Source organism: Anomalospiza imberbis, chromosome 5 (assembly GCF_031753505.1).
Source record: "Anomalospiza imberbis isolate Cuckoo-Finch-1a 21T00152 chromosome 5, ASM3175350v1, whole genome shotgun sequence".
Classification (NCBI taxonomy): Eukaryota; Metazoa; Chordata; class Aves; order Passeriformes; family Viduidae; genus Anomalospiza; species Anomalospiza imberbis.
Window position 1 is genome coordinate 67721516 of NC_089685.1, and position 25385 is coordinate 67746900.

The following is a 25385-nucleotide window of genomic DNA, read 5'->3' on the forward strand; positions in this document are numbered from 1 at the left end:
AGAAGTCACCTCGGGCAGGGGGTTGTGACTGCACAGCCAAAGCTGTGGCTGCGCACCTCATCTGGCTGCATGCTCACCCTTCCATGCTTGCATGGACTCCTGAACCTCCTGTGCCTTCAGCATGGAAAGTGCAGACAAGCAAGAGTTTACAGTAGTTTTGCTCTAGAGCATTCTAGGTTGAAACAGAAGCATTTCTGGAGCTGACATAGGAGCTCAGCCCTGTAAGTTTGCAGGATAGTGCAGCTACATGATGGTCCTTCTCACTCAAATCCAGTACTGCATCTCCATATAGCATATTCTCACTGAGCTTTCAGACAGCAGGCAATATTTGCTAGGTAATTGTGTGGCATGGGAGGTTTTAATGATTTAACTAGGGCAGTGGAAAATTTTAATGACAGAAGCAAGATTTTAATTATATTTTCTGTGAAACCAGTTAGTGCCCCAGCCATTGTTTATCAGTTCCTCACTTGCTGCATAAAATACATTTCCTATACCTAGAGGGGAACAGCAGCAAGGTATTATTTGTGGGTGAGTCTGGCAGTGAGACTGCATTAGGTAGTTAATGTCTGCTGAAAATCAGCAGACTCTGCCTTTTCCTCCATCATACTTCAAGTACCTTTAATGTTCTGCAGCTTATTGTCAGTTTGCAAAGCCATTCACATAGCAGTGAATCAGAGTTGCACCTGGAGGAAGAATGGAGTAATTTATTTCTGCACACAAGGTTCCTAACTTGAGCTTTGTCCCTGGAGTTGGTCAGCAATCTTATTTGCAGGTTCTGCTCTAACCAGAAATGGAACGGTTACCCCCTCTGTAACATCTGGGTTTCATGCTCCTTGAATCCTTTTAACTGCAGGAGTGGTGTTCCAATCCTGACCTGAGGACAAGAAGTTCAGTCTTTTCTGTCTTTCCTTTTAATTGACCTAAATAAGTATCCAGAGACTCCCTTGCCCTGGCCCTACTCTTGAATTGGGGTTTTTTGTTAGTTTCTCTGACCCTCTCTGTGATGACCTAATTCACCTGTGTGTCCAGAAACCGTTGGCTGTCTCTCTTCACTGTATCCTTCACCCACATCTCTGTTTGTAGAAGGTCAAATTACACCTCATCTTCATGATTTTTGCACTTGGTGTTGTGGGGCTGTGTTGTTGTGTGTGGTAGGCCAGGAGATGGGCGTTGCTTCCTCTGCAGAGTGGCACCAGCTGTAGGGTTTGCTCTGGTGTGTGAAATGCATGTCAAACTTTCTAAACTCCATCTTATGTTCAGTTTCAAGCAACCTTCTCCAGCATCTTTTGGACTAGTATGTTTGCAAGGCACCTAGTGGCAATGTCTGGGGGTATTGGGTATTGCACCTGCATACCTGTTCAGCCAGGAGGAACACTGGGAAAGACCTTAAATGATGCTGAAGTCCCATGGAATATCAGTAAGTTGAAAATATTCAAGTAGGATAAGAGGAGAAATAAGACCATCCAAGGGAGGTTAAAACATCAAGCCACGGTGAGGGGTCTGTGGATGCTGGGGGTAATGAAGAACAATGCCCTGCTTCATTCCTGCCAGTTTCTTTCTTGCCCTATCCTTTCAACAAAAAGAAGAGGAGAAGGGTCTCATAAGAAGGAAAATGCTTTTGTGCAAAACAGCCTGTAGACCTGCTCTTTCCTGAGGCTGCTGAGTGAAATCATTTAGGAGGGTTATAAAAGGGCTGGCTAGAATGTGGGTGTTAATAGCATTTGCAGCTATGTAAGCAGCAGTAACAACAGCAGAATAATCCAATCTCATCTTTCAGAGGGGAAGTTGATCACCTGAGTGGGTCTGGGATTTCCTCTTGCACCATTGCCAGGTATCTTCACAGGCTAAGTGAAATGTCGAGTGCTATCTGGGGCTGAGGGCATGGCAGTGGCTGGATGGATCTAATCTCTGAACACACAGAGCAGCTCTGGTCACACTCCTGCCCCAAGGCCTGATAGCTCCCTGGGTACTGCTGGCTCTTATCTCTGGCTGTGGCTTTCTGCTTTTTTTTCAAATTTTTTTTTCCTCTTGAACTGGGCTTCAAGTGCATTGTTCTGGCAGAGTCATAACTGTTGGGTGAGATTTCTTCATCTCCACTTGCAGCTTCCTTCACTGACTTTTAACCCAAGAGCAGTAAAAAGCATGGCTGAGAAGAGGCAGACATGGTGCTCGTGCCTGACCAGACCCTAGGCAAGAACCATCTCCATCTTATTTTCTCTTGGTACAGCTTTCCTGTCTCTTAATGATTGACTCACTGGATCTGTGGGCAACTGGCTCCAGACTGGCTGCCTCTTGCAGGGGCTCTGCTGTAGGATGCAGCATCTGTTTCAGCCTCCTCTTCAGCTTCTTTGCCCTTTCGTTGTATTCACCTGCCTCCTATTTCCAGTAGGAAGCTCAGGTCCTGAGGGCTTCCCATTGTGAATCCTGCTGGACATTTGGATCCTCAGCAGGCATCTGCCAGCCAGCCTGATGGGAACAGCGACAAAAAGGACCACTTTTCTCTGAAGAAGAACCACCTTCATGGCTTTGGTTGATCCCTGTGAGGGACCATTGGGGTACAAAAGTAGAAAGAAAAATGGACCTCTGCTTGTAGAGAGGAGACCGGACTGATGCCAAGGAGGGGGAAGTATGTGGCAGTAAGTCTGGCTGCTACTTCTGGCAAGCTGTGCCTGCATCAGTGCTGCCTTCCTTTGAGGTGTTTGAGGTGAAGAAATAGCTTTGGAAAACAACTGGTGTGCTTCGGAAAGTGATGGGAAATGCTTTGGGAAGTGAAGCCCAGAAGAGAGAAAGGCAAGCTGTCTCATGCATCTGTCTGACAGGCTGATGGCAGCAATGCCTGGCCCAGCATCTTCCCCTGACTTTGAGGCAGGCTCTTCCCAAGCCTTTCATTTCTGCCTTCATGTCGTAGCCAGAACTGGTTTTGTAGAGGGACTGGAGCAAAACCATCAAACCTAATAGTTCTGGCCTTCCTTCTTAGCAACACTGAAGTGTTGCTGAGGTATTTTATTTCTTGACTCCTGCTTTTTTCCAGGCGTAGGCTTGTTGACTTTAAATAGCCATCAGGAGAGTGCTTGAGCTAGTGGGCAGTGCATGGGGAGAGCTTGAGGACAGGCTGAACCTGTGGTAGATCACCTTGCCCAGGTGCTCCTGGGACAGGGCAGTGGACGCGGCCTCAGGGCTCCCCTCTCCAGCTGTCACACAGCAGTGGGGACCTGCGAGGCCATGTCTTGAATCCTGTGACATGCTGTGGAGAAAACTGTGGTGAGCAGTTGGCCTCGGGAGGTGTTCTGACTGCAGGAAGCTGCAGGAGATCTGAATTTTCTGTGGTTTCCTCCCTTTAGTGAGGAAAGCATGGGCAAAACCAGGTCCTTCTTCAAGGGTGTCCCGTGGAGACCTCCAGGGAAAATCCAATCTTTCAGAAAGAACTAGAGCGCCAAGAAATTTCCCTAAGGGGAGTGTTGATCCTATTATATTCTAAAAATCATTTCCTACCATGCTGGAGAATTGGCTTGTCAAAGCACAAATTACCCAGCAAGGAAATCACTGCCTCCAGATTAATTCGTAGCTCCTTTGTCTGTTCTGTGCTTGGCTGATGTGTTAGGTAAATATTTGTACAACACAGAGAATTGCCTCCCTTTCTTCTCTTTTCCAAGGGTCAAAGAAATGTCAGCCATTGGCACGTCTGTGCAGCCAGGCTTCTGTGTTTGCTGGGAGGCAGGCTCCATGCCAGCCATGGAACAGCCAGAGTGGCTGGCTGTGCTGGCCAGCAGCCCTTCCCAGAAGAGGCAGGTTACTGATGCTTTGTCCTGAGCTTATTCCACAGGGCAGTGAAGTGCTGAGTTGAACAATGAAACCAAATAACCTCTCCCTTCTGCACACGAGAAAAAAACCTGCTGCTCTTGGTGTCTTCCCTCTGTGAATTTCTAGGGGTGAATTGACTTCTGTTGCCTAATTCTTTTTTTTTTGTTTCCTGATTTACTTGATTCCTCTCTAGCCAGCTGGGCTTCAGTGATCCTTGTGGCTCCTTTGCAACTCAGGATATTCTACACTTCTGTGGGTCTATTCTCTGAAAAAAAGCCTGCTGTTCTCTCCCACTATTATAAGGAGCCCTCAAAGGAGCAAGTGCTGAATTTCACATGAACTACAAAATCTGTTTCAGCCCCATTCTGAGTGGGGCAGTGTGTCCAGTTGCAGGACACTCACAAACAATAGTTTCTGCCATATTGCTCTGAACAAGGGGGAAACTCACTAAGTTTCACATAAAATTATATAAAGACAAAGGAATTTCTCCTTTTTTTTCCCATGACAGTCAGTCCATGAAGCACAAGTTGTGCTTAGCTGCATTTTTCAATAGGTTACTCACTGAGTAACTGCAAAATCTTTTGCAAAAGATAAATACTGACCTGATAAATACTGGTATTTTTAGTCATAAATTTAAATGCATAGCTTCAAATAAGACTCTGAGGGTGAGAAGTTCTTGATCAGAAATTTGTGATTATTCAGCATCTAACAGGCCTGAATGAAACGCACACATCCAAACCAGCACCCACATCAGGAAAGGAGGACACCCTAGTTGGCTCTTAGCCTTGTCTCTCACTTGAATCTCTGACTACTTTCATGTTTTTCACATTTTTTTTGCACTTTCTTTTTGTTAATTGCCCCCCTTTGATCAGCACACCACAGGAGGCAGCTTTCTGCTCACCTCTGCCAGACCCTGTGAGACCCAGGTTCAGGAGCAAGTAGAGACAGAGTTTTTCAAGCCTATTTGTAGTTACAATAACTGGCCAAGAACTTAGCGCAGCCAGGGACGGGGATCTGGCAAAGGGCTGTGAATTCTTTGTGAATTTTAGTTTTGGGATGGTTTGGGGTTTGCCTTGGCCTCTGTGTAGCCCAGAGAATTTGGGGGATGATCTAAGCCGTGTGGCTTGTAAAAGCCCCCTCCAAAGCAAGCAGATGGAACACGCTCCTGCCTAAGGCACAGCGAGTCTCCGGTGCTGCCGATTGGGTGGGCAAGGTGTAGGTAGGTGGATTTGGCAAAGATCAGTGTGCTGCCTATGGAACAGCAGGTGTTTCCCCAGCAGTTCTTCCTCCCTCAGGGCTTGTTCCTGCCACTTCTGGCTGTAGGAATAGTGTAGAAGGCTCAGACCATTCATAAAAACACTCAGACTTGAGGCTGTTGGGATGGTTCCCTGTATAAACCAAGGCAACCAACTTCTTTGGGCTTCCTAGAGCTTTGGGGATGATTTCCAGTTGTAAAGAAAATGGGGAGAGAGCCTGGCTGCTCTCCCTGGCGTGTGGGTAATGAGCTGGTTTGCCACCAGCCTGAGAGAAGCAGGGCTGATGGAGGTTTTGGAACTTGCCACTGAGGCCGGAGCTGCCGTGCGGCGTGGGCACAGCACTGAGCTGCTGGCAGGTTGGTCCCTCACTGGCTAAGAGCCAGAATGTTTCTCAGGTCTGAGAACCACGTAGTGTGAGGCGCTGTAGCACTGCTGGGAGGTCTGAGCTCTGCTCACCAGCACTGTCTCATTAGTGATAGGGGCAGCAGGCATGGGGAGAGCTACAAGGTTGTGCTGCATCTGCTTGTCTTTGTTCCTCCTAAACCCAGGAGGGCACTGAAGTTTTGGAAGGAAATCAGAATTGATGCTAACTTTTGGATTGAGCAGAATGAGAAGGGAAGGGAGTTGCAAATGAAATTGCTTTGAACCTGGAAGGTGACTTCACTTGAATAGCAGTGTCTTTGACTGCATCACTGCCAATATTTTAGGCATGGCGGATGAGTATCCATAATTTCCTTCAAGAAAAGAAAACTGAAGCTTTTCTTTTGAAAATTGGTGCATATAAGAATAATATTCTTTTGATGGTTAAGCTAATTAGTAATCTAGTTATTGTCTTTTCTTTGGCAGTGCTAATTGATAAAAATTGATACTTTTTAGTTTGACTCTTGGGGTTATCTGAGTCATCTAAAAAATGTTCTTAGTCCTGTGGTGATTAATGAAATCTCCAATATCTATTTTAGAACTATGATGAATCTTTAATTTAAGTATTAAATTAATAAGAAGGAGGGAAGAGCTTTTAAGGAAGATACAGGCAGTTTTTATCTCTACACCAGTCTGCCAACTCCAAGCAACATAAAACAACTCCACGTCTCTGCTGGACCATTCCAGACTGTTAAAGGTCTTTCAGCCTTGTAAGACCAGTTCATACTGGTGGCTGCTACACTTTCCTTTTTTAACCCTGTTCCCTGACACCTTTCTGTTTCCTCTGTACAGGATATGAAAGCTGGAGGGAGCTTGCTAAGGTTCTGTCAGACACCAATGTCCCAGGTGGGGACACAAGCCTTCAGCTGGACTATCCACAGAAGCTGGGACACCAGGTGAGTATGCTTGGGCTGCCTTCTGAACATGCAGAAGGGCAGCCCTTCCTTTCTGATGCTGGCCCCAAGAGACAGCTCTCTTTTCACACAGGAGAGAGAGCTTGCCACAGGGCAAAACCTGAGCTGACTAACAGCAACGTGAACCTACAATGGCTCCACTGTAGTCAGTTAAGTTATTTTAGATGTACCAAGCCACGGCGGTGGGACGAAGCTGCTGGCTGGGCTTGTGGCACAGGAAGGCAAGATAGACACAGAAGTGAAAGGTCAGGAGAGAGTTTATTGCTCTGCAGTGAAGAACATCTCAGTACTGTTGGCTGAAGGCACTGCTGGAAGAGCTATTGCTTGGACATTTTTGAAACATAGATGGGAAAAAAAAAACCAGAGAATGACCTAAGTTTTAACTCTCTGCTAAAGTTAACTCTAGCAAGCAGTTATAAAATACTGGTATCCTTTTCCCTCAGCAGCTCACCATGCAAATGTGTTGTCAAAAAAGCCAGGGAGCATTTTCACCCTGTTACATCCATGTTGTCTGGCCTGTCCTTTGAAAACTTGTTTTATTTTCTCATATCTTCTTGTGATGAGGTTTGAAGCCTCTTGTAGAGCTGGTATAGAACCACCTTGTACATGTCAGTGCCATGCCATTTATCGGGTTTTTTTGACTTTACTTGTATTTCAGATCCAAGAGCTGCAGATAAGTGGGAGGAATAAATCAAATTATGCAGCTGTTGACAACCCTGTCCCATGGATGCCAGAGGTCGGTGCCTTTCTCCATCATTTTGCATGAGGGGGGTTATGGCTAGAAACCTGTACAGCAAAAAAGAAAGGCAGGGATGTATGCCTGGAAATTAATTTTTCTTTACTAGAAGTTCGCTCCCTATCACCTTGTCCCTGCTTAATGACACTTACAGACCTGAGTAATCATCTGGAAAGACTGGAGTGTCCAGATTCCAGATAATTTGGTGTCTCCACAACTCCTCAAGGCTCTGAGCACCCACCCACAATTCCAGGCAGCCCACTACCTTCCTGAAAAGTGAAGTTTATTCAGGGCTGGGCTGTGTAGGGCCAGTCATTCAACAAGCAAATACATGACTGTGGCACACAGAAGTGTCACGCTGCTCTTGCTCTGGCTTTTGCCATCCAACTCCTGCGTGTCATAGGTGATTTCTCCACTTCAGTGGCACTTCCATGAACAGAGACCCTCTCCAGAGACCCTTGCAGGCTGGGGTAAACACTCCCTTTGTTTCCTTCATGCCTCAATTATTCTTTCCTCCCCCGTTCCCTTATCTCATTATTCCTCTTCAGATAAGGGAGCAATGCAGCCTGCTTCTAATGAGAGGGACACCAGCCAGGGGGCATTTAGTTAATGGAGCCAGCTCACTAAATTCCTCAGGATTAGAGACCTGCACAAATTAAGGAGCCTCTGTGACTCCCCAGGGGAGGGAGCAGGCTGCTGGCCCTGCACGAAGGTCTCCAGATCTCACTGGTAATGGAGGGAGAGCGTATCCACCCAGCCACAGCAAGGAGCAGTTCAGGTCCCTGCAGCCTGAGCCTCGGCTTTCCTGGCAGCAGCCGGCATCAGCCACCTTCCAGTGCCCAGAACCAAATCAGGCCATTGATCTGTTCTGCGTCACAGCGTGGGTTCTAGAGTGCTGGTCCCAGCTGGAGTCTGGGGTCTTCTCCAGCTGCAGGGCTTTGCAGGCAGGGCTGCCTCCCAGATGAGCAGCTGCTGGCCAGGAGCCAGCAGGATGTCAGGGACAGGGCTGCTGCTGTGCCCAGGGATGACACTGAGCATTTGCTGCTCCCCTCTCCCGCAGCAATGGGCAATACAGGCTCTGTGTGGCATCTCCCAGCTTCCCTGAAGCTTCGCCCCGTGTCTCTGATCCCCTCCCTAGAGACTTCCCAAAGCACATAAATCTGGAGAGTGGCCAGCTGTGGTGTGCAGTGAGCCTTTACCAGGTTAGAGGTGCAGCTGGCGAGGTGCACGCTGTGGCCTGGACACTTTTCTCTTTGGCTGTATAAGGCAAAATGTCCTGCCCTTGCTGCAGCACTGTGTGTACCTAGAGGGTCAGCAGAGTCCCCCTGACTGCAAACAGAGGCCAGTGGTTCACCAGTACCAGCTGCAGGAGGTGGAGAGGGATCCATGGACACAGCTCTGTACAGAGCTGCTTGCTGTCCTCCTGACCACCAGCTGAAATTTCTCCCAGCCTGGGGATTAAGTTTTTCTGTGGCTCTGCCCAAATTAATTACCCTGGGTCTATAATCCCATTGTGCCCTTCCCACAGAATCTCTAATAACTTAATTGCAGCCTGATTCCTGGGGCGAGGGACACCAGGTTGCCTCCCACAGGTCAGGGAGCTGGGCTTTGTTTGAATAGAGAGGCATATTCCTGAAAAACATAAATAATTAACAGTGTTGCAGAGTGAGCTGGCAGCCAGCATTGCCAAAAAAGGACAGGTCTCAATTTTCCTCTCTCAGTTTCAGGATATGATATAGGCAGCTTAAGTCTTCAGCCTTGGATAATGTGGTAGGAAAGTGTGCTCATTGGAAATCCCAAATTGAAGTTTTGCTCTGGTATCTGGGGGAAAGGAGGGTTCATCCTTGCTCCTGGTTTATCAAGATGCTGTGCACATGATGGTCACTGTCCTTACTGTCACTTCCAGGCACCAGAGCAAAGTCTTCCAGCTCCCAGCATCACGCACTGCCTGCTCAGGCTGGAGAGATGTGGGGTGTTTCATTTCATTGATTCAGAAACGTGCCTGGCTGTCGTCAGGGCAAAGCTGTGCTGCGGGATATGAGTGTCACCATTTGACGCTGCTGTAGGTGTGGGGAGGACTTTCAGAAAAGTGACTGGTTAGCCAGGCTGTTCTCATTTACCTCTGCAAAAGCAGCTGTGCAGCTCTGAGAGGAGAAAGGTCTGGGCAGTGCTGGGGTGCATTTAAAACATCCTTTCCTCCATGCCTGCACAGCCTCAGCACTTCCTTCTCTCTGCAGGGAGGTGTAAGGGATGTCCAGGAGCACAGCCCCTTGCAGGCAGCACCTGTAGAGTTGCACAGGTGCTGCACAAAACCAAAGGACTGTGCTGGAGTGTTGTCCTGATACCAAACCTGTCCAAGAGGAAGCATCTTTTCCTGAGTGGACTGAAAGACAAAAGCTATTGCTGCTCACTCTGTCTCTGCTGATGTCCCTTCCTTGTCTACTCGTGCCCATCCAGACAGGGGGCTGTCTTGCTAACTTGTCTTGATGGATTCCCACAAGTGCCCAGCACAGCAGAGCCGTGCCGCCAAGCCCAGCTGCTGGCTGCTGAATGTCACCCAGTCAGGGGAGCTGGGCCAGGCAGGAGGAGGGGCTGCAGCCACTCGGAGGAGACAGAAGAGTCTTACAGACTCAGGAGTTTCTAGTTGGCAGCACAATGTTGCCTTTCTTCTGTGGCTCAGGCCCTCTCTGTGCCCTGTTTATCATTCCCTGGGCTGCGTGCAGCTATGCAGCTGATTTGCCTCTGTGATGCCAAAGCTGCCCAGGATTAAATTAGGAAAGCTTCTCTTCTCCATCCTGCTCCAGTTACAGGGCAAGGAGGTCATGTCTCTGCTGCTGCAATTCTGTCAGCTTTGCTGCTTGCCCAGATCTTTCTTCCCTGGTCTCCTTGCTCAGCAGGAGCCCCTGGGTGTGTGGTGCCACCCTCCAGATAGTTTTGACATGATAGGGTTTGGGCTAGGAAGAGGTCTGGGTTGTCTGTGTTCCTGATGCTCCTTTATGGTCAGTTCTTGTAGCAGGGGCTGATAATCTAACATTTCTCACTAGAAGGAAGCAGAAATACCAAAGTCTTTTTCTGCAACGCTAGGGCTGCAGACAGGCATTTTTCCAGCATGCTCAGCAGGGAGAGTCGGGCTGGGGCTCAGGCCAGCCACGCTCGCACAGCCCTGAAGGGGCACGGCTGCATCAGTGCCAAGCAAGGGCCTAGCCCTGCTGTCCCCCCTGCCCTGGTAAGGGTGCAGCTCTCCCTTGCTGGGACAGCAGTGCCCTGGTGCTGTCCTCAGAGGGTGTCAGCCTGGCCGGCCTCCCTGGGGAGAAGAGCTCAGGGGCTGTGCTCCAGGGCGCACACTCAATGTGCTGTGCTCCAGGGCACACTCACACTGTGCTGTGCTCCAGGGCACACACTCAATGTGCTGTGCTCCAGGGCACACTCACACTGTGCTGTGCTCTCACACTCTGCTGTGCTCCAGGGCGCACACTCAATGTGCTGTGCTCCAGGGCACACTCACACTGAGCTGTGCTCCAGGGCAAACTCACAGTGAGCTGTGCTCTCACACACTGTGCAGTGCTCCAGGGCACACTCACACTGTGCTGTGCTCTCACACTCTGCTGTGCTCCAGGGCACACTCACAGTGAGCTGTGCTCCAGGGCACACTCACACTGAGCTGTGCTCCAGGGCACACTCACACTGTGCTGTGCTCCAGGGCACACTCACAGTGAGCTGTGCTCTCACACAGTGAGCTGTGCTCCAGGGCACACTCACACTGTGCTGTGCTCCAGGGCACACTCACACTGTGCTGTGCTCCAGGGCACACTCACACTGTGCTGTGCTCTCACACTGAGCTGTGCTCCAGGGCACACTCACACTGTGCTGTGCTCCAGGGCACACTCAGAATCTGCTGTGCTCCAGGGCACACTCACTGAGCTGTGCTGTCACACTGTGCTGTGCTCCAGGGCACACTCACACTGTGCTGTGCTCCAGGGCACACTCACACTGTGCTGTGCTCCAGGGCGCACACTCAATATGCTGTGCTCCAGGGCACACTCACACTGAGCTGTGCTCCAGGGCACACTCACACTGAGCTGTGTGCTCACACTCTGCTGTGCTCCAGGGCACACTCACACTGTGCAGTGCTCCAGGGCACACTCACAGTGAGCTGTGCTCTCACAGTCTGCTGTGCTGCAGGGCACACTCACACTGTGCTGTGCTCCAGGGCACACTCACAGTGAGCTGTGCTCTCACACTGTGCTGTGCTCCAGGGCACACTCACACTGTGCTGTGCTCCAGGGCACACTCACACTGAGCCGTGCTCTCACACTGTGCTGTGCTCCAGGGCACACTCACAGTGAGCTGTGCTCTCACACTGTGCTGTGCTCCAGGGCACACTCACACTGTGCAGTGCTCCAGGGCACACTCACAGTGAGCTGTGCTCTCACACTCTGCTGTGCTCCAGGGCACACTCACACTGTGCCAGTGGTGCCCTTGGTGTGTGACCTGTGCCTGTTCTGGGCCTGATCTGGGATCATGCACTGCTGCTATTTCAGCAGGGTGATAAGCAGCTGGGGAAGGGTGTTGGGACAGGGATAAACCTCAAGGGCAGGAGAAAGCCTCTAAATGGGAAGGTCACATAAAACCAGCTCCTTTGAATACTCAGACTCATGGCTTCTATTCCTGGTTCTGGCCAAATCAGTCTATCCAGAATTTTCAAAGCAGATGTTTTTAAGGGGAGAAGGGGAACTTGTTGCTTGCTAGGTCCTAAATTTCCAGCCCTTTGCAAAACAGGGCCAGGTAGGAAGTCAAACGTAGGCCAAGCTGGGAAGTCAAATGCAGTAACCATGTTTAGAATGATGTTCTAAAAACCATATTTTAGAAAATCTATTGACATTTCTGTGCAGATGAATTGGGAATGGTGGTGATGTTGCTCTATTACTGCAATCTGCAAAAGCCCCAAGCAGGAGGTTTTTACAGCATGTTGCATGAGAGGATATAGCAAACAAGAATTTTTCTGCTGCCTGTAATGGGCAGCTGTGAATTGAGTCGGAGAGACAGAGGTGATAAAGTTTCAAAACAGCTGCTACACTGATGACTTGTGGGGGCCTAAAATTAAAGCCTAGCTCAGTTTTCAGTCCCAAAGCAGCACTTTGCGCAGCCAGCACTTATCTGTCAATAATGTTCTTTTTTTCCCCTTTAAGAGGAAACAGAAACTAGATTAAACTGCTGTAACTCAGGAGAAAATTTATTGATTTAGAAAAGATTTTAAAATCGCATGCAAGAAATACTTATTATTTACCAGTTAATTATTTCTAGTAGCTGTGAGTGCAGGAAAGCAAGGCGATCTCATTAACTCCTGCCGGAATCTCCTTCTGGAGGCTTTGTAAAGACTTTGGAGGTAGGAGTGTTGGGCTAGAAATACCAGGAATTATCTCTATAAGTATTGCTGGTGTACCTAGTACAGTGGTGTCTGCCTTATTTTTTATTAGGCTGCCCTCTCCCTAATACTGTCAAACTGCAGTGAAGTTTTGTATTGCAATGGGACTGGTCCAAGTTTTACTCTGCAAACATTTGAGCAAGTATAGCCAGTCTTTTGGAATTTGCCTCATAAATATCTTATTTTGCATTTGGGCCACCCCATGTCAAAGTCAGCCCAGCTTCATTGCAGTCCTGAGCTTTGAGATCATCCCCGGGGTCTGTCTTTGGCAGGAGTGAACTGCAGTGCCGGCCTGTCCACTGTGTGGGAGTGTTGTGCTTCATTTCATAGAGCTCTGAGCCTGCTGTCTGCCCTGTGCAAGCAATTCTCAAAAAAAAAAAAAAAAAAAAAACCAACAAAAAAAAAAAACCAGCATCATTTTTGGGTAGCAGCAGACTTCCATAGGACTCAGCTTCTGGCAGTGATTCTCTGTGGGAGCCCAGCCTGTTCCTCTCACTTCGTGTTCCACAAGAAACAGCAGTTGTCATTATTTGATTTGGCTGAGAAAGGCAGTGTAAGACCCTTGGGTGTGAACCTGGATTTGGCCGAGGGGCACAGGACTGCACAGCAATTAAATTCCAATTCAGTGTTTGTCACGCTTGCAGTGATTTATTTGTATCGCAAGTTCCTGCAGAGTCCCAGGTTTCTTTTGGCTGCATCCATCATCCCGAGCCCTCTATCTGTCTCCACTCTGATTCTGTGCATTGCTCTGAGGGATTCCATCCACTTTGTCTCACTGCTTTTCCTCTTGTCTGGTGGGCAGAATCCAGGCTGATGGATGTCAGCAGAGGAGGGAAGAGGAGGAGATGCTAGTGGGGGGCATCATGGGCTTGCAGACATCCATGGGGCAGTGGGGACACCAGTGAGAGAGGGCTGACAAGAGACCACTCCAAAAAGCAGTGGTTGTGAATGTGCTTTGCCTGGCACACAGAAATGGTTTTCATGTGCATGATTAAAGTCCACAGCTCACAAGGAGCATTACTGGTGTGGAGCCAAATCTGCTTCACAGCCTTCCTTCAAGCCACAGTTTATTTCAAAGCACACCCCCAACCCACCATCCTGGGAAAAATAACTCCATGAAAAAGTTTCTCGGGCAGAAGTACACAGAGAGGTTGGACCCTCCTGCACTGTGCTGCTTCAGGTCTGCTAGAGTTTCCCCAGCAAAAACTAAGAATTTGCTGCCATCTGTAGACATTTGGGTGCTGTTCAGGCTGTTTCCTCAGCCCTGCTCCCACAGCCCTTATATAGGCAAGACAGCCACAGCAAAACCTCCCCAGTCCCAAGGCAACCTATTCCTTTCTTCAGCGTTTTGCCATCTAAGGTAGCTTGTACCGTCTCCAGCTTATTTATTCTTCACTGTTGGATGCCAGTCTTGCGAGGAGGGTTTCAGTATCCAACTCCACTGGTTGCAGGCAGAAAGCTTGGACTTTGCTGGGGAGCAGACAGCAATTCCCTTCTGAATGGCTCTGACAGAAATAAAGTCTGTCCTTTGAGGAGTATGTTGCTGAAGTCCCACTGGAGCAAGCTTCCTCCAGTCCAGCTGTGCCCCAGGTCTCAGATGGACAGTGGAAGCCTCTCCTGATGGGGCTGGCTGTGTAGCGGGGACCTGTACTCACACTGCACACCCTCCTGTGCTGTCCAGGCTGGAACCCCCACTTCCCTCAGTGTTTCTGTGTCTCTGCAGACACACGGAGGCTTTGCTGCCTGAGCTGCTGCTCCCAGCTCTGCCAGGCCTCCATCTCCCTGTCCCCACCATCTTCCTTCAGCTTTACCTCTAGGACATGCTTTGAGAAGGTGATCTGCCATCTCCCCTCCCTAGGGTGTCCCTTCTTCCTCAGGTCAGGTGCTGATATGGTGAGGGAGTCCAAAACACTTTCTTGCAGAACATAAGACGTTACATCATGGGAAGCTGTTGCCACCATGCAGTGTGTTCCACACCATGGCTTCAGAGCATAGCCCTCTGGTGAAACACCTCCTTGATGGAGCAAACCCCAGCCATGGAACTGAGATGTCCCAAGCATTAGCACAGTTCCCTGGTGCCATTCAGGTGTGTGTGCCAACCCCACACGTTCAGCAGATGAGCAGCATTGCTCTGGACCCATGTATTCTGCAGACCAGTCCATCACAGCAAAGGAATCTTCCTTCACTCTCCCAAGCGCTCCAGTCCCGGGGCCGTGGCCCAGGCTGTCAGAGCAGAGGAGGGACACAGGGATTGGATGCAGCCGTTCATGGTGCTCCGCTTCTGCCTTCTAGTTCCAGGGCCAGGCCAACCTGCACGTGTTTGAGGACTGGTGTGGCAGCTCCATCGAGCAGCTCAGGAGAAACCTCCACTTCCCTCTCTTCCCTCACGTGAGTAAGACCATGACATCCACTGTCCTGAACTTCCCAGCTCAGCTTCCCAGGTGGATAACCATTGTCCCCTTCACGTCCTGCCCCTACCTCCCTCTCTGTCCTGCTTTTTGTTAAAATCCACCACCTCCCTCTCGACCACCTCCTCTGTCCTCCTGCTGAGGGAGCAGGAAGCTTTCAGAAGGATTCAAGGGTAAAAGCTCTTCTGCTGCACATGGAAGGGTCATTTCACACATGCTGGCCTACCAGGGCTCAGACACAGGCTGAAGGAGCCCTGTATTTGGTGCTCTCCTTCCAAGTGGCTAGGGAATGCTATGTCCTGTCCCCACCATCTCAATGCATCCACCATGCAGCTTTTCCCTTCTCAGCAGCACCTGCTCCATCTCATTTCTTACTTGGTTGGCTCTTTCACTCTGCCTCCATCGCATCCCATACCCCATCCTCCTCTCAGAGAAAACCCTCTGCCTTCCTGTCCCAGGGTTTTTAATTCTTCCCTTGCTCCTGTCACATCTAAAATTATTTTTATTAGTTTTGTCTTCTTCCATTTCAGACAAGAACTATGCTGAAGAAGTTGGCTGTGTCCCCAAAATGGACCAACTATGGTCTCCGGATATTTGGTTACCTGCATCCTTTCACTGATGGTGAGGGTTCTGAGTGCCTTCACTCACGTCTCTTGTCACCTTCCCCTCCCTCCCCTGCTGATGCTGAACCACTGGTGCCCTTACCCTGGCAAGCCCAACACCGGGTCTCTCACGTGGGTGGTGTGCATGACTGGCCATGGCCTTGGCATAGCTGGAAACACATCTGCCTCCTCCCTGGTGAGGGAAAGCACAGGAGAAAGCAGATGGGAAGTGCTAGATAAATAACAATGCTGTTATGAATGCACAGCCCCATGGTGTGTATGTGGCCACGAACAATCCCTGAGCTTTGCCTCCCTCCCTGGCATGGCCAGGACTGTCCATGACATCAGTGATGTCCTTTCTGCTCCCCGGGTGCATGAATGCCATCTGACAGCAGCTGACATCTGTGTCCCCCAGCTGCATGCCTCTGCCCCGAGCAGCCTGCTGGCACTCACCCTCTGTCACGGGCCCTGGCCTGCAGCTGCCATCCCCGTGACCCCGGACAAAGGGTGAACCTCAAGCACCTCTGTCTCCTTCTGTGGCTCCACATGCGCATTCCTCCATCCAAACACTGCATCTCACACAAAATTTTGCTCTGGAAGCAAAAGGGATGTCAGGGGAGGCTTTGCATAGACTTCTTAGCTTTCCAGGTTAGATGTCAGGTGAAGCCAGTGCAGGAGGGACACTGAACTAGTGACATCTGCAAAGTTTGTTTTCAGTCACAGAAGATAGCAGAGAAGTTAAAAGGCAGGAAGGTGCTAATATCAAAAGATGGTCTCACCAGGAGAAAGGGTAAAGACAGCATTTTAGAGGAGTAGGATCTGTTCTGTGCCCAAGCCCTTACCCCACAGCCCTACTTACTCCCTCCATCTCTTGACAGGGGAGTTTCAGTTTGCCATTGCTGCGGATGACAATGCTGAGTTCTGGCTGAGTCCAGATGAAAAGCCCTCAGGTCTCCAGCTGCTGGCCAGCGTAGGCAAGGTACAGTGCATGCTGCATGGCTTCTCCCATCAAGGCTTTAATGTTTCTGTGGGAACAGAGACCTTCTGACTTACTGCTTCCTTGGACTACCCAGGTTTCTTTCCCTGCCCAATTACAGACAACATCAGCACGGGTGCCAGATGGGGTATGACATGTGATACCTTAAGCCACTTACCTCTTGGTAGTGCTATTAGGAGTCCCTTGTTCACAATTAAGGGACTTAAATCTGTCCACAGGTGATGGATTTCACAAACGATTTACCAGGAGGAATTGGAGGGAAGAGGGAATTAAATTTTCCTTTTTTATCATTGTCAGTGCAGTAACAAGGGAAGAAGCTCATCTTAACTAGAGCCATCTTCTGTCTCTTCACAGACGGGAAAGGAGTGGACCGCACCAGGAGAGTTTGGGAAATTTCACAGCCAGAAGTCAGACATGGTGAGGTGAGTGAGCAAAGTCCCTCAGACCCAGCCACCTCTGCACATGACCAGGAAATCACAAGGATAAGGGAAAAGCACTCATGCTTGCCCTGAAGAGTTTCGCAATACAGAGAAAGGGATTACTCTGGGGTATTGCCAAAGCTTCGCTGATTTACTGCAGGAATGCAACACTGATTTTTTTTTTTCCCTGGAGCAATCAACCACCAGCATATCCAGGCTCCCCTATATGAACTATATCCCAAGTTTCCTGCCTTGGAACTGGCCAGGTTTCCTAGAGGTCAAAACCCAGCAGGGAGTTATTCAGAATTAACTGAGAAGGGTCTGGAGTGCTCCAGGTGCATAAGTGAAGCTACCTATCTCACTGTCAGGATCTGGATTTTCTTGGCAGCACTAACCCCACCTATCCTGAGAATTAGGTTGTTTCAGGGGTGTGGTTGCTCTCCACTCATTGTCTGCTGACAAGCTAAGAAATGTTCCTTAATGCTTCTGGTGACAGACACCTTGTTCTTCACAGGTTGTCAGCGGAGGGCAGGTACTACTTTGAGGTGCTGCACAAGCAGGATGACAGAGGAACAGACCATGTGGAAGTAGCAGTGAGTCTGCGGAAATGGTGGTCCCGTATATGTGTCCCCACAGAGCTCAGGAATGATGTTTGTAACCATTTCCCTCCTTTCCCTGGCCTCAGCTCCTCAGTGCATGAGATGCAGCTAATCCCTTCCAGAGCCCTTGCCTACTTCTGTGTGGGATAGTCCTGGCCGTGTGTCAGGACCCCTTCCTCTGCTTACCTGGGACAGATCTGCCTTCTCTGGGGTCTGTTGCAGCTTTTTGGCCTTTTCTGGCTTGGATGTGTCCTGGGGGATCTCTGCTCATTCCCAGTCTTTTGCTGCTGGCTAAATTCAGTCCTAGTAGGGGTAGTGTGTTCCTTTTGTTCAGGCTTGGTTAACTCCATAGGTTTCAATGTGTTTCTCTGTTCCAGTGGAGACTGAATGATCCAGAAGCGAAGTTCCAAGTCATTGACTCCCATTCTCTCTCCCTTTTTGCTAGTAAGTATCTTCATCACAAGTTTTCCCAAGCACCTCCCCATTCTTCCTAAATGTATCAGCATCCAGTGTTTCACCATGAATCATTGTCTAGCCAGGCAAATACCAGGCATACATATCATTGGGAGAGAAAGGTGGAGACAGTTCAGGAGAAAGAATTCTGGACCAGAGTGTGACTCATTGTTAAATGTAGGAGAATCAGAAGTAAGATTGGAACATTATTTCAGGGAAGTCTAGAGGTAGTGAGGAAGGGCAGAGAGGAGAGTCTGCAAAGGTGAGAAGTGTTGTAGACTGAGAGTAACACAGGATGGAGATTGCTTGCTGAGAGCCTGGGGAAACATGAGTCCCAAAACATGGGAGCTGTGGGGGTGTGCTGCCAGCTGGACACAACCAGGGAGAAAGGGCTGCTCTAGCACTTCAGGGCATTTCACTCTGGGTCCTGAACACAGCAGGATACACTGGTGATGATGGGGGATGCTGCTTTCTTCTGTCCCAGCCTCAAGTCTCTTTGAGTTGGTGCTGGATTGCTGCAAACACGTCAGTCCAGTCCCTCCTGTTTTGTAAACCCTTCTTAGCACATGAAGTGATGGTGTTAACAGTTAAGAAGCTCCTTAGTCCTGTTTACCCTTACCCAGCTTTGGCAGCATCACTTTCCTCTGCCAGCATTCCCCCTTTCCATATCTACTGCTGTTGCCTTCCAACATTTCTGGGCTTTTTTTCATACCAGCCCTTTTGTGCATGGAAACTCCCTGATGTAATCAAGGCATCTGTTTGCTGTGTCTTGGACCACAACCTCCTGCTGTATTTTCTGAAACCTCCCATGTGGCTAGGACTAGGCTTTCCATTTAGTCTTCCATCTTCATCCTTCTTCCGTCTGCTTTTTTCTTCTTACTAATTACCTGTAGAATAGAAGACTGACATTCCAGAAAAATCCTTCACGATTAGGTGCAGTGCTGCAGTCTCATTTTTATCTGTTGCCTTCTGCCCTTGTTTTTTCCCTTGTTCATATTAGCCTTTGGCTGTATTACATGACATCCCATTCTTTCTGGGGTCCCATGTAGTTCAGTACCCCAAAGCTGCACACCAGGGCCGTTGGCAGGATATTGCTTTTTCTTCATAGATATTTATTCAATTCCCCTCATTTTAGAATAAGATTCACGGAGGCATGAAGTCCTGTGACAGCAGCACCCAAGGAAAAATGTAACCAATACCCAGTCTTGATTTTGAGCTTCCCGTTGTTCTTGGCTTACTGTGGGGCTTCATTTCCTTTCTGGAGTAACATCCTCCTCAGCCACTGAAGGTCCTTCCTTTGTTCCTCAGGTTTCTCCTTCCAATCATCTCTCTTCATCTCCTTTGAAAAGAAACTTAATACTAATAATACAGAGGTGTCCAATAGTTTCTGCCAGTATGGAGCCTGTTCAGCACAGCAGTGCTGGTGTATCCAAGGCAGGAGGTAATTTTCATCCACTCCTCGTCGCTGTGTGTGTTTGCTTTCAGTGACAGCCGTGTTCCCACCCTACAGCTTCTATATCTCCAGCTTTCTGGGTCAGAGCCTTTCCTCGGCCCGTGCCAGAAACAGCATTAGTGCCACGGATGCAATGCCATTTGGAAAGGGCTGACACTGGCGAGAGGTCAAGGAGCAAGTTAGCCCCTGTCTCCCCCTTGTGTTCTCTCTCTGGTCTCTAGATGAGACGCTTTTGAAGATGGATGAGGTTGGGCACATCCCGCAGACGCTGGCCACTCGCAGGAGCTGGGATGCTGACAGCGCTGGCAGCAGGGTACACCCAGCTGACATGTTGAAGCCTGACCCCCGGGACACTCTTTATGAAGGTAAGACTTGGAAAGCAGCTGAGGAAGTAACTGCAGCCTGTGCAGGAGCACAATTGGGAAGATTGTCCTCCTACAGTGCAGTTACCAGGCCATGCTTTTTTTATTCCTGGTGCAAAAGAGAAGGGCAGCTACAGTATCAGTCACTGTAGAAGACAAAGCACAGCTAAAGCCAGCTCCTCTTTCTCGGTATCCAGCTCAAACAACATCCCCAGGCATATTTTTGTGTGAGCATCTTAAAGGAATGTAAAGAGCTGAGCTGTGCAAGAAGGTTTGTTTAATCTATTTCTTAATCTTTCGCATGGATAAATGGAACCCAGGGAGAGAAGTAGCTAAGCTGGTGCAAGCTTGCAGCAAGGCTCCTCCTGCAGCCTTTGCCTGTGTGTTCCTTCTCCGCAGTGCCTCTGCTCAGCAAGGCTCGTGTGCACCGGGCCCTGCCGGACTGCCCTTACAAGCCCAGCTACCTGGTAAATGGATTTCCTCTGCAGCGCTACCAGGGGCTCCAGTTCGTAAGTTGGATTGCTTAACCTGGTGCTTGCCCAGGGATACACAAGGAGGAAGAAGAGATCCCTTTAGCCATGGGGCCCGAACTTACCTTTGCTGGGAGTCTCACAGTGACTGGGGATTTCATTCTCCATGGGGGGGACTGTAGTTTGTGTGGATTACTAAAGCCACAGACATCTCTTCAGGAGGACTTGGCCACCTCTCTCCCAGTTAGTCCTCACTCTGTTGTAGGACTTAAGCTCACAGTTAGAGAGGTGGACAGATGCTGAGGGAGAGGGTAAAAGGTACATGCATACATACATGTATCCTAGCATGCTTCCTTCTGTCTTCCATGCTCACAGCCTGCTGCTGGAGAGGGAAAGAGCAACTCCTGCTCCCTCTAAAAAGTGCTGGCTATCCTGCAGTTATGTCTGGGTCACCTTGTGACTGATGTCTGGCATTTATGAGGGTTTCACTTTGTCTTTCTCTCTTCTTCACAGGTTCATTTATCCTTTGTTTACCCAAATGATTACAGCCGCCTGAGCCACATGGAGAAAGACAACAAATGCTTCTACCAGGAAAACCCTTATTATTTGGAAAGGTAGCATGCTGTAAATTTGGGTTTACTAGCAGGGTGGCGAGAAGCTTGAAGGCTGGAATTGGTGTGGAATTTCATGCTCACTTCTGTAGGACTTTTCTTAATTCTTAAAGATCCCTTAAGCCTTGCAAAACATTAAAACATTTATAGCTTCTTTTGATAGCTTAAATTAAAATATGTTTAGGTCTCAAGGGGAAACTACTAGCGCTTTTCTTGCGCTGTTAACCCAGTAGCTGAGTCAGAAAATATTTGTTCTCTTACATCAGGGAGTGTATTGCCAGCAAGCTTGGCCTACAAGTCGCTGAAGCCTCCTGATAGCTGTCACTGTGAAAGCCAAACTATGCTCACCACCAGGCCTCTCTCTGGGGGAAGAAATGCATGTCAGTCATCTTCACTGGTGCCCAGATCCCAGTAGTGGCCCCACAAGGGAGCTGCTACTTGCATGCTCCCTACTGCAACAATCAGACACCTTGTGCAAGGAATCCCAGCCATTCAAGAGGACTTTTTTGCGGGATAAAGATGGTCACTTTCCCAGTAAAAAAGCTGATTATGGCCTCCCTGTGCTCAGGATCTTCTTCCTTCTTCCAGGAAAGGGCAAAGTAACATTCAACAAACTTGTGTTTTGCTCTTCTCTGCAGATTTGGATTCTACAAGTACATGAAAATGGATCGGCCAGAGAAGAGCCTGGACTCTGGAGAAAAGACAGAGCAACCAGGTAGGGGCCCTAATGTCAGAACCCAGAGGATCCTTTTATCTGTCGCTTTTGTGTGTGGTCTTGCAGCACCAGCTGAAGGAAGCTGTAGGAAGTTGACTTTCCATACCAAGGAAGTCTCAGCCTTTCCCTGCCAGATTGCTGTGTCTGGGAGGAGACTTTTGCTGCTACTTTTACTTCCCTTAAGGACAGGTTGGGAGCTCACCAAACAGTGGGCTGCAGTAGACAACATGACATCTCTCAGGCCCACAGCTCAGCTGAGGTGCGACTCTAGCGAAAACATGGGCAGGAGTAACACAGCCAGAGGTGTGCGGTGTGGCAGCCTATGGTCACACCTGTCCTGCAGAGCTGTGGCCAGACCCACAGCTAAAGGCAAAGCCAGACAGCTCCACAGCCTTTGGCAGGGGTGAGTGATGCGTGCCGAGGAGGCTGGTGGCAGCAAGAGCCACCTACGTGGCTCCTACGTGGGAGATCACCCCTGTCCCTCTGAGCAGTGGAGACAGCACTGAGAGGAGGCGAGAAGTAGCTGCCCCCCTGCCTGGTGGGTGCCTGGGCAGGGCAGGGAAGGCAGTGGGAGGATGCCAGAGGTGTAACTTTGATTCATCCTGCAGGCTCCCAGGAGGGGATCCAGGATGACCTGCAGTATGAGGAGCAGGACATGGAGAGCACCGGTGCCCCCGAGCGCACTGGCACAGGGAGGGCAGGGCCAGCAGGCAAGGCTCCCAGCAACGTGTTGGGCAGTGACAATATTCATGATGACTATTCCCTCCGGGAGCGCCGTCGGCTCCTCTCGGTGATGGGTGACGATGCAGGAGAGGAGATGCGGAGGAGGAGGACAAGAAGGTCTGGTATCAAATCGGCCATGCTGGCCTCTACCAACCAAAGCCTCAGCCTGACCGGCCTAGAGGGAAACCCAGTAACGAAGAGACCCCATTTAAAAGCTGGCGTCAAAGACAATTCCAGGAGCCCTCCACAGCATGCCAGGGCCATCCAGGGGAGAGTGCCTGTCAGAAGGACAATCCCTTCTTCTAGGACTGTGTCTCAAAGGCAGCAGTCTCTTGGCCGCCCCAGGGACTCAGAGGTCACAATTCCCAACAGGGTAGGACCTCGAGGAGACCTCAGCACCACAAAGGACAGGCTGCAGCCAGCAGGCACTGTGCCAGCTGGGAAAGGAGGCCCAGTCTCTGGCAAAGCCGGGAGACATGCAGTGAGTGCTGCCAGCCCCAGCCAGCAGCCCGGGCTGCCACAGTGGCTGAGCCAGGTGCAATCCTACATTGCTGAGCAGAAGGCGGCCAACAATGGGGATGTGGATGAAGGAGAGGTGCAAGTGGCATCTCCTTTGAAGGGCAAGTCTGGAGGAGCAGCAGAGGAGGAAGAGGTGGATGCGGAGCCAGAGGAGGAAGATGAGGAAGATTTTGATTATGTACCAGTGTTTGACCAGGCAGTCAACTGGGAGCAGACCTTCAGCATGAGCAACCTGGACTTCCATATGCTGCGCACAGACTGGATTGACCTGAAGTGCAACACCTCGGGAAATTTGCTGCTAAGAGAAAGGGAGGCCCTGGAAGTTACACGTGTCTTCCTGAGGAAGCTCAACCAGAGGAGTAAAGGGTAAGGCGCAGTGAGAAAACCAAGGGGCACTGTCCCAGAACTGGTTAACCATGCTGTATGGGGGATACCTGTTATGTGAGTAACTGGTGAGAATCCGAGGATGAGCGAGATGTGGTAAATAACATTTCAGCCAAGGAATCTGTGTAAAACACTGGACTTTAGGCACACTTCTTTTGCCTGAGAAATGGTACCAGCTTTTGCTGGTACCCTTTTGTTACATGGTCTTGGTATAGTTCTTTTTCTTCTCAAGACTTACCATCCCTTCTGGCAAACAGACACTCCATACGCTAAACAATCTAACTCCTGACCCTGCTGTTGGGCTAGCCTTAATTTTTATAAGTGTTATTAAAAAAAATTATCATTTTTTACCAGTCTTTTCTGGTTTCAATTGGTGTTTATCTTCCTGTACATAAGTGACAAATAATCCTGAATGTTTTATGGAATATGTGTTATTAGCTTCTAATCCCTGCTGGAAGTAGGCCTAATGCTACATATTGAGATCACATTTGCTTTTTCAGGGTCACATCAGTCAGTTAGTCACAGCTAGGTGTAACTGACCAGTACACACAAGATTTTCTCAGGATTTTTAACTCACAAGCATCTATTTATAGCAGAAACTCTTGTTATGATCTGAAAGGTCATGACTGACCTGGCATTTCATCTGGTTTTGGCCATTCTGAATCTGCAGCTCCTTCCAGTTTCTACTGTATGATTGCTCAGTCCTACTCCATATTCTTGTTTGATAAGCTGTCATGAGCCAGTTTCAGCAGCCCAAACATGCTCCTTGTGCCAAAATCATTGCAGGTGGTGTTGAATACATTCACTATTACCAGCCCTACACAATCATTCAGACACATTTGTTATTTTCTGTGTCACCTTTATTTCATTTCTCTTGCCAAATATTTTCTCTTGGCTGGAATCCCAGGTCTAATCCCACATGCTTGTGGATTTAGGAGAAACAGGTGCTAAACATTCCCATGGAACTTTGGAAGCAGTGCAGCAAAGCAGGAGGAAGCTGGGGGCAGAAGGGTTTGTGCTGGCCCAAAGGAAGGAGCCCAGCAGGGCTGAGGGAGGGATAGGGGCTGGTGCTCAGAATATGCCCACGCCAGCTGTGTCTCCTGCAGGCGCTTCCAGCTGCAGCGCATCGTGAACGTGGAGAAGCGGCAGGACCGCATGCGGGGCAGCCGCTACCTGCTGGAGCTGGAGCTGCTGGAGCAGGGCGTGCGGCGCGTCCGCCTCTCCGAGTACATCTTTGCACGGGGCTGGCAGGGCAGCAGCAGCCACGAGGAGGATGAGAGGAGGATGAGGAACCTGGTGTGGGGCCGCCGGCGGCACCTGATGGCTGCGGCAAACGAGCCAGAGCTGTGCTGGCCCCAGGGGTTTTCCTGGAACCACCAGGCTGTGGTTCACTTCGTGGTGCCAGGTAAGGCGACCTTCCTCCCCAGGACATTGAGGGGTGGCACAATTCCCATGGGCAGTTCCATGGGCAATTCCCATGAGGGCAGCCCTGGACTGTGGGTCTGAGCCAGTCTCAACCATCTTACTTGGGTCACTTCCAATTTCTGTTCTCTCCAAGTTAAATACCCTCAAAAATATGAGAGGGCCCAAGCAGCCATGGCTTGTAATCTCAGAGAAAACCTCTGTCACATGGTGGGGAAGAGCCCACACTGATTCCTTGGCTCTGTGGACCAGGTTTTCAGCCTGGGCCTACTGCATCATCCCTGAAAGGTTGTTGAGATTTCACAGAAGGCAAGAAGCCTTGTGTGTTGAGAAAAAACACCACCATTTAAATCAGTTTGCTTTGATTCTCTCCCTGTTGCAATACAACCAGTGAAAAACCAGGCACGTTGGGTACTGCAGTTCATCTCTGACATGGAAGAGCTGTTCCGAGTCACCAAGGATCCCTACTTCAGTGTCATCATCACAGACTACAGCAGTGATGACATGGATGTAGAGAAGGCTCTGAAAAGGTCTACCTTGCACAGGTGGGAGTACTGCTTGGTGACAAAAAGCCACTCACACACTTATGCCTGCAAATAGCACATTTGTCAGTCTCTGTGTGTTGGCCAGCCACAGACACCATCCATCCAGACCTCGCACATACACAAGAATATGTTTTTGTTATGATGTGCATAC

At 49.5% G+C, this 25385-nt stretch overlaps 1 protein-coding gene across 1 annotated transcript in view; it reads left to right on the forward strand.

Moving 5' to 3' along the window:
* B4GALNT3 (beta-1,4-N-acetyl-galactosaminyltransferase 3) overlaps positions 1–25385 on the forward strand; it is a 63755-nt gene that overhangs the window by 32625 nt on the left and 5745 nt on the right. Inside the window, exons 2-16 of the mRNA XM_068191735.1 lie at positions 6270–6373; positions 7050–7127; positions 14845–14940; positions 15491–15581; positions 16441–16541; positions 16914–16981; positions 17493–17571; positions 17955–18021; positions 19705–19848; positions 20245–20354; positions 20829–20929; positions 21565–21641; positions 22250–23249; positions 24374–24672; positions 25081–25234. Of these exons, the coding sequence (XP_068047836.1) occupies positions 6270–6373; positions 7050–7127; positions 14845–14940; positions 15491–15581; positions 16441–16541; positions 16914–16981; positions 17493–17571; positions 17955–18021; positions 19705–19848; positions 20245–20354; positions 20829–20929; positions 21565–21641; positions 22250–23249; positions 24374–24672; positions 25081–25234 (2569 nt within the window). The remainder of the gene's footprint in view (positions 1–6269; positions 6374–7049; positions 7128–14844; positions 14941–15490; positions 15582–16440; positions 16542–16913; positions 16982–17492; positions 17572–17954; positions 18022–19704; positions 19849–20244; positions 20355–20828; positions 20930–21564; positions 21642–22249; positions 23250–24373; positions 24673–25080; positions 25235–25385) is intronic.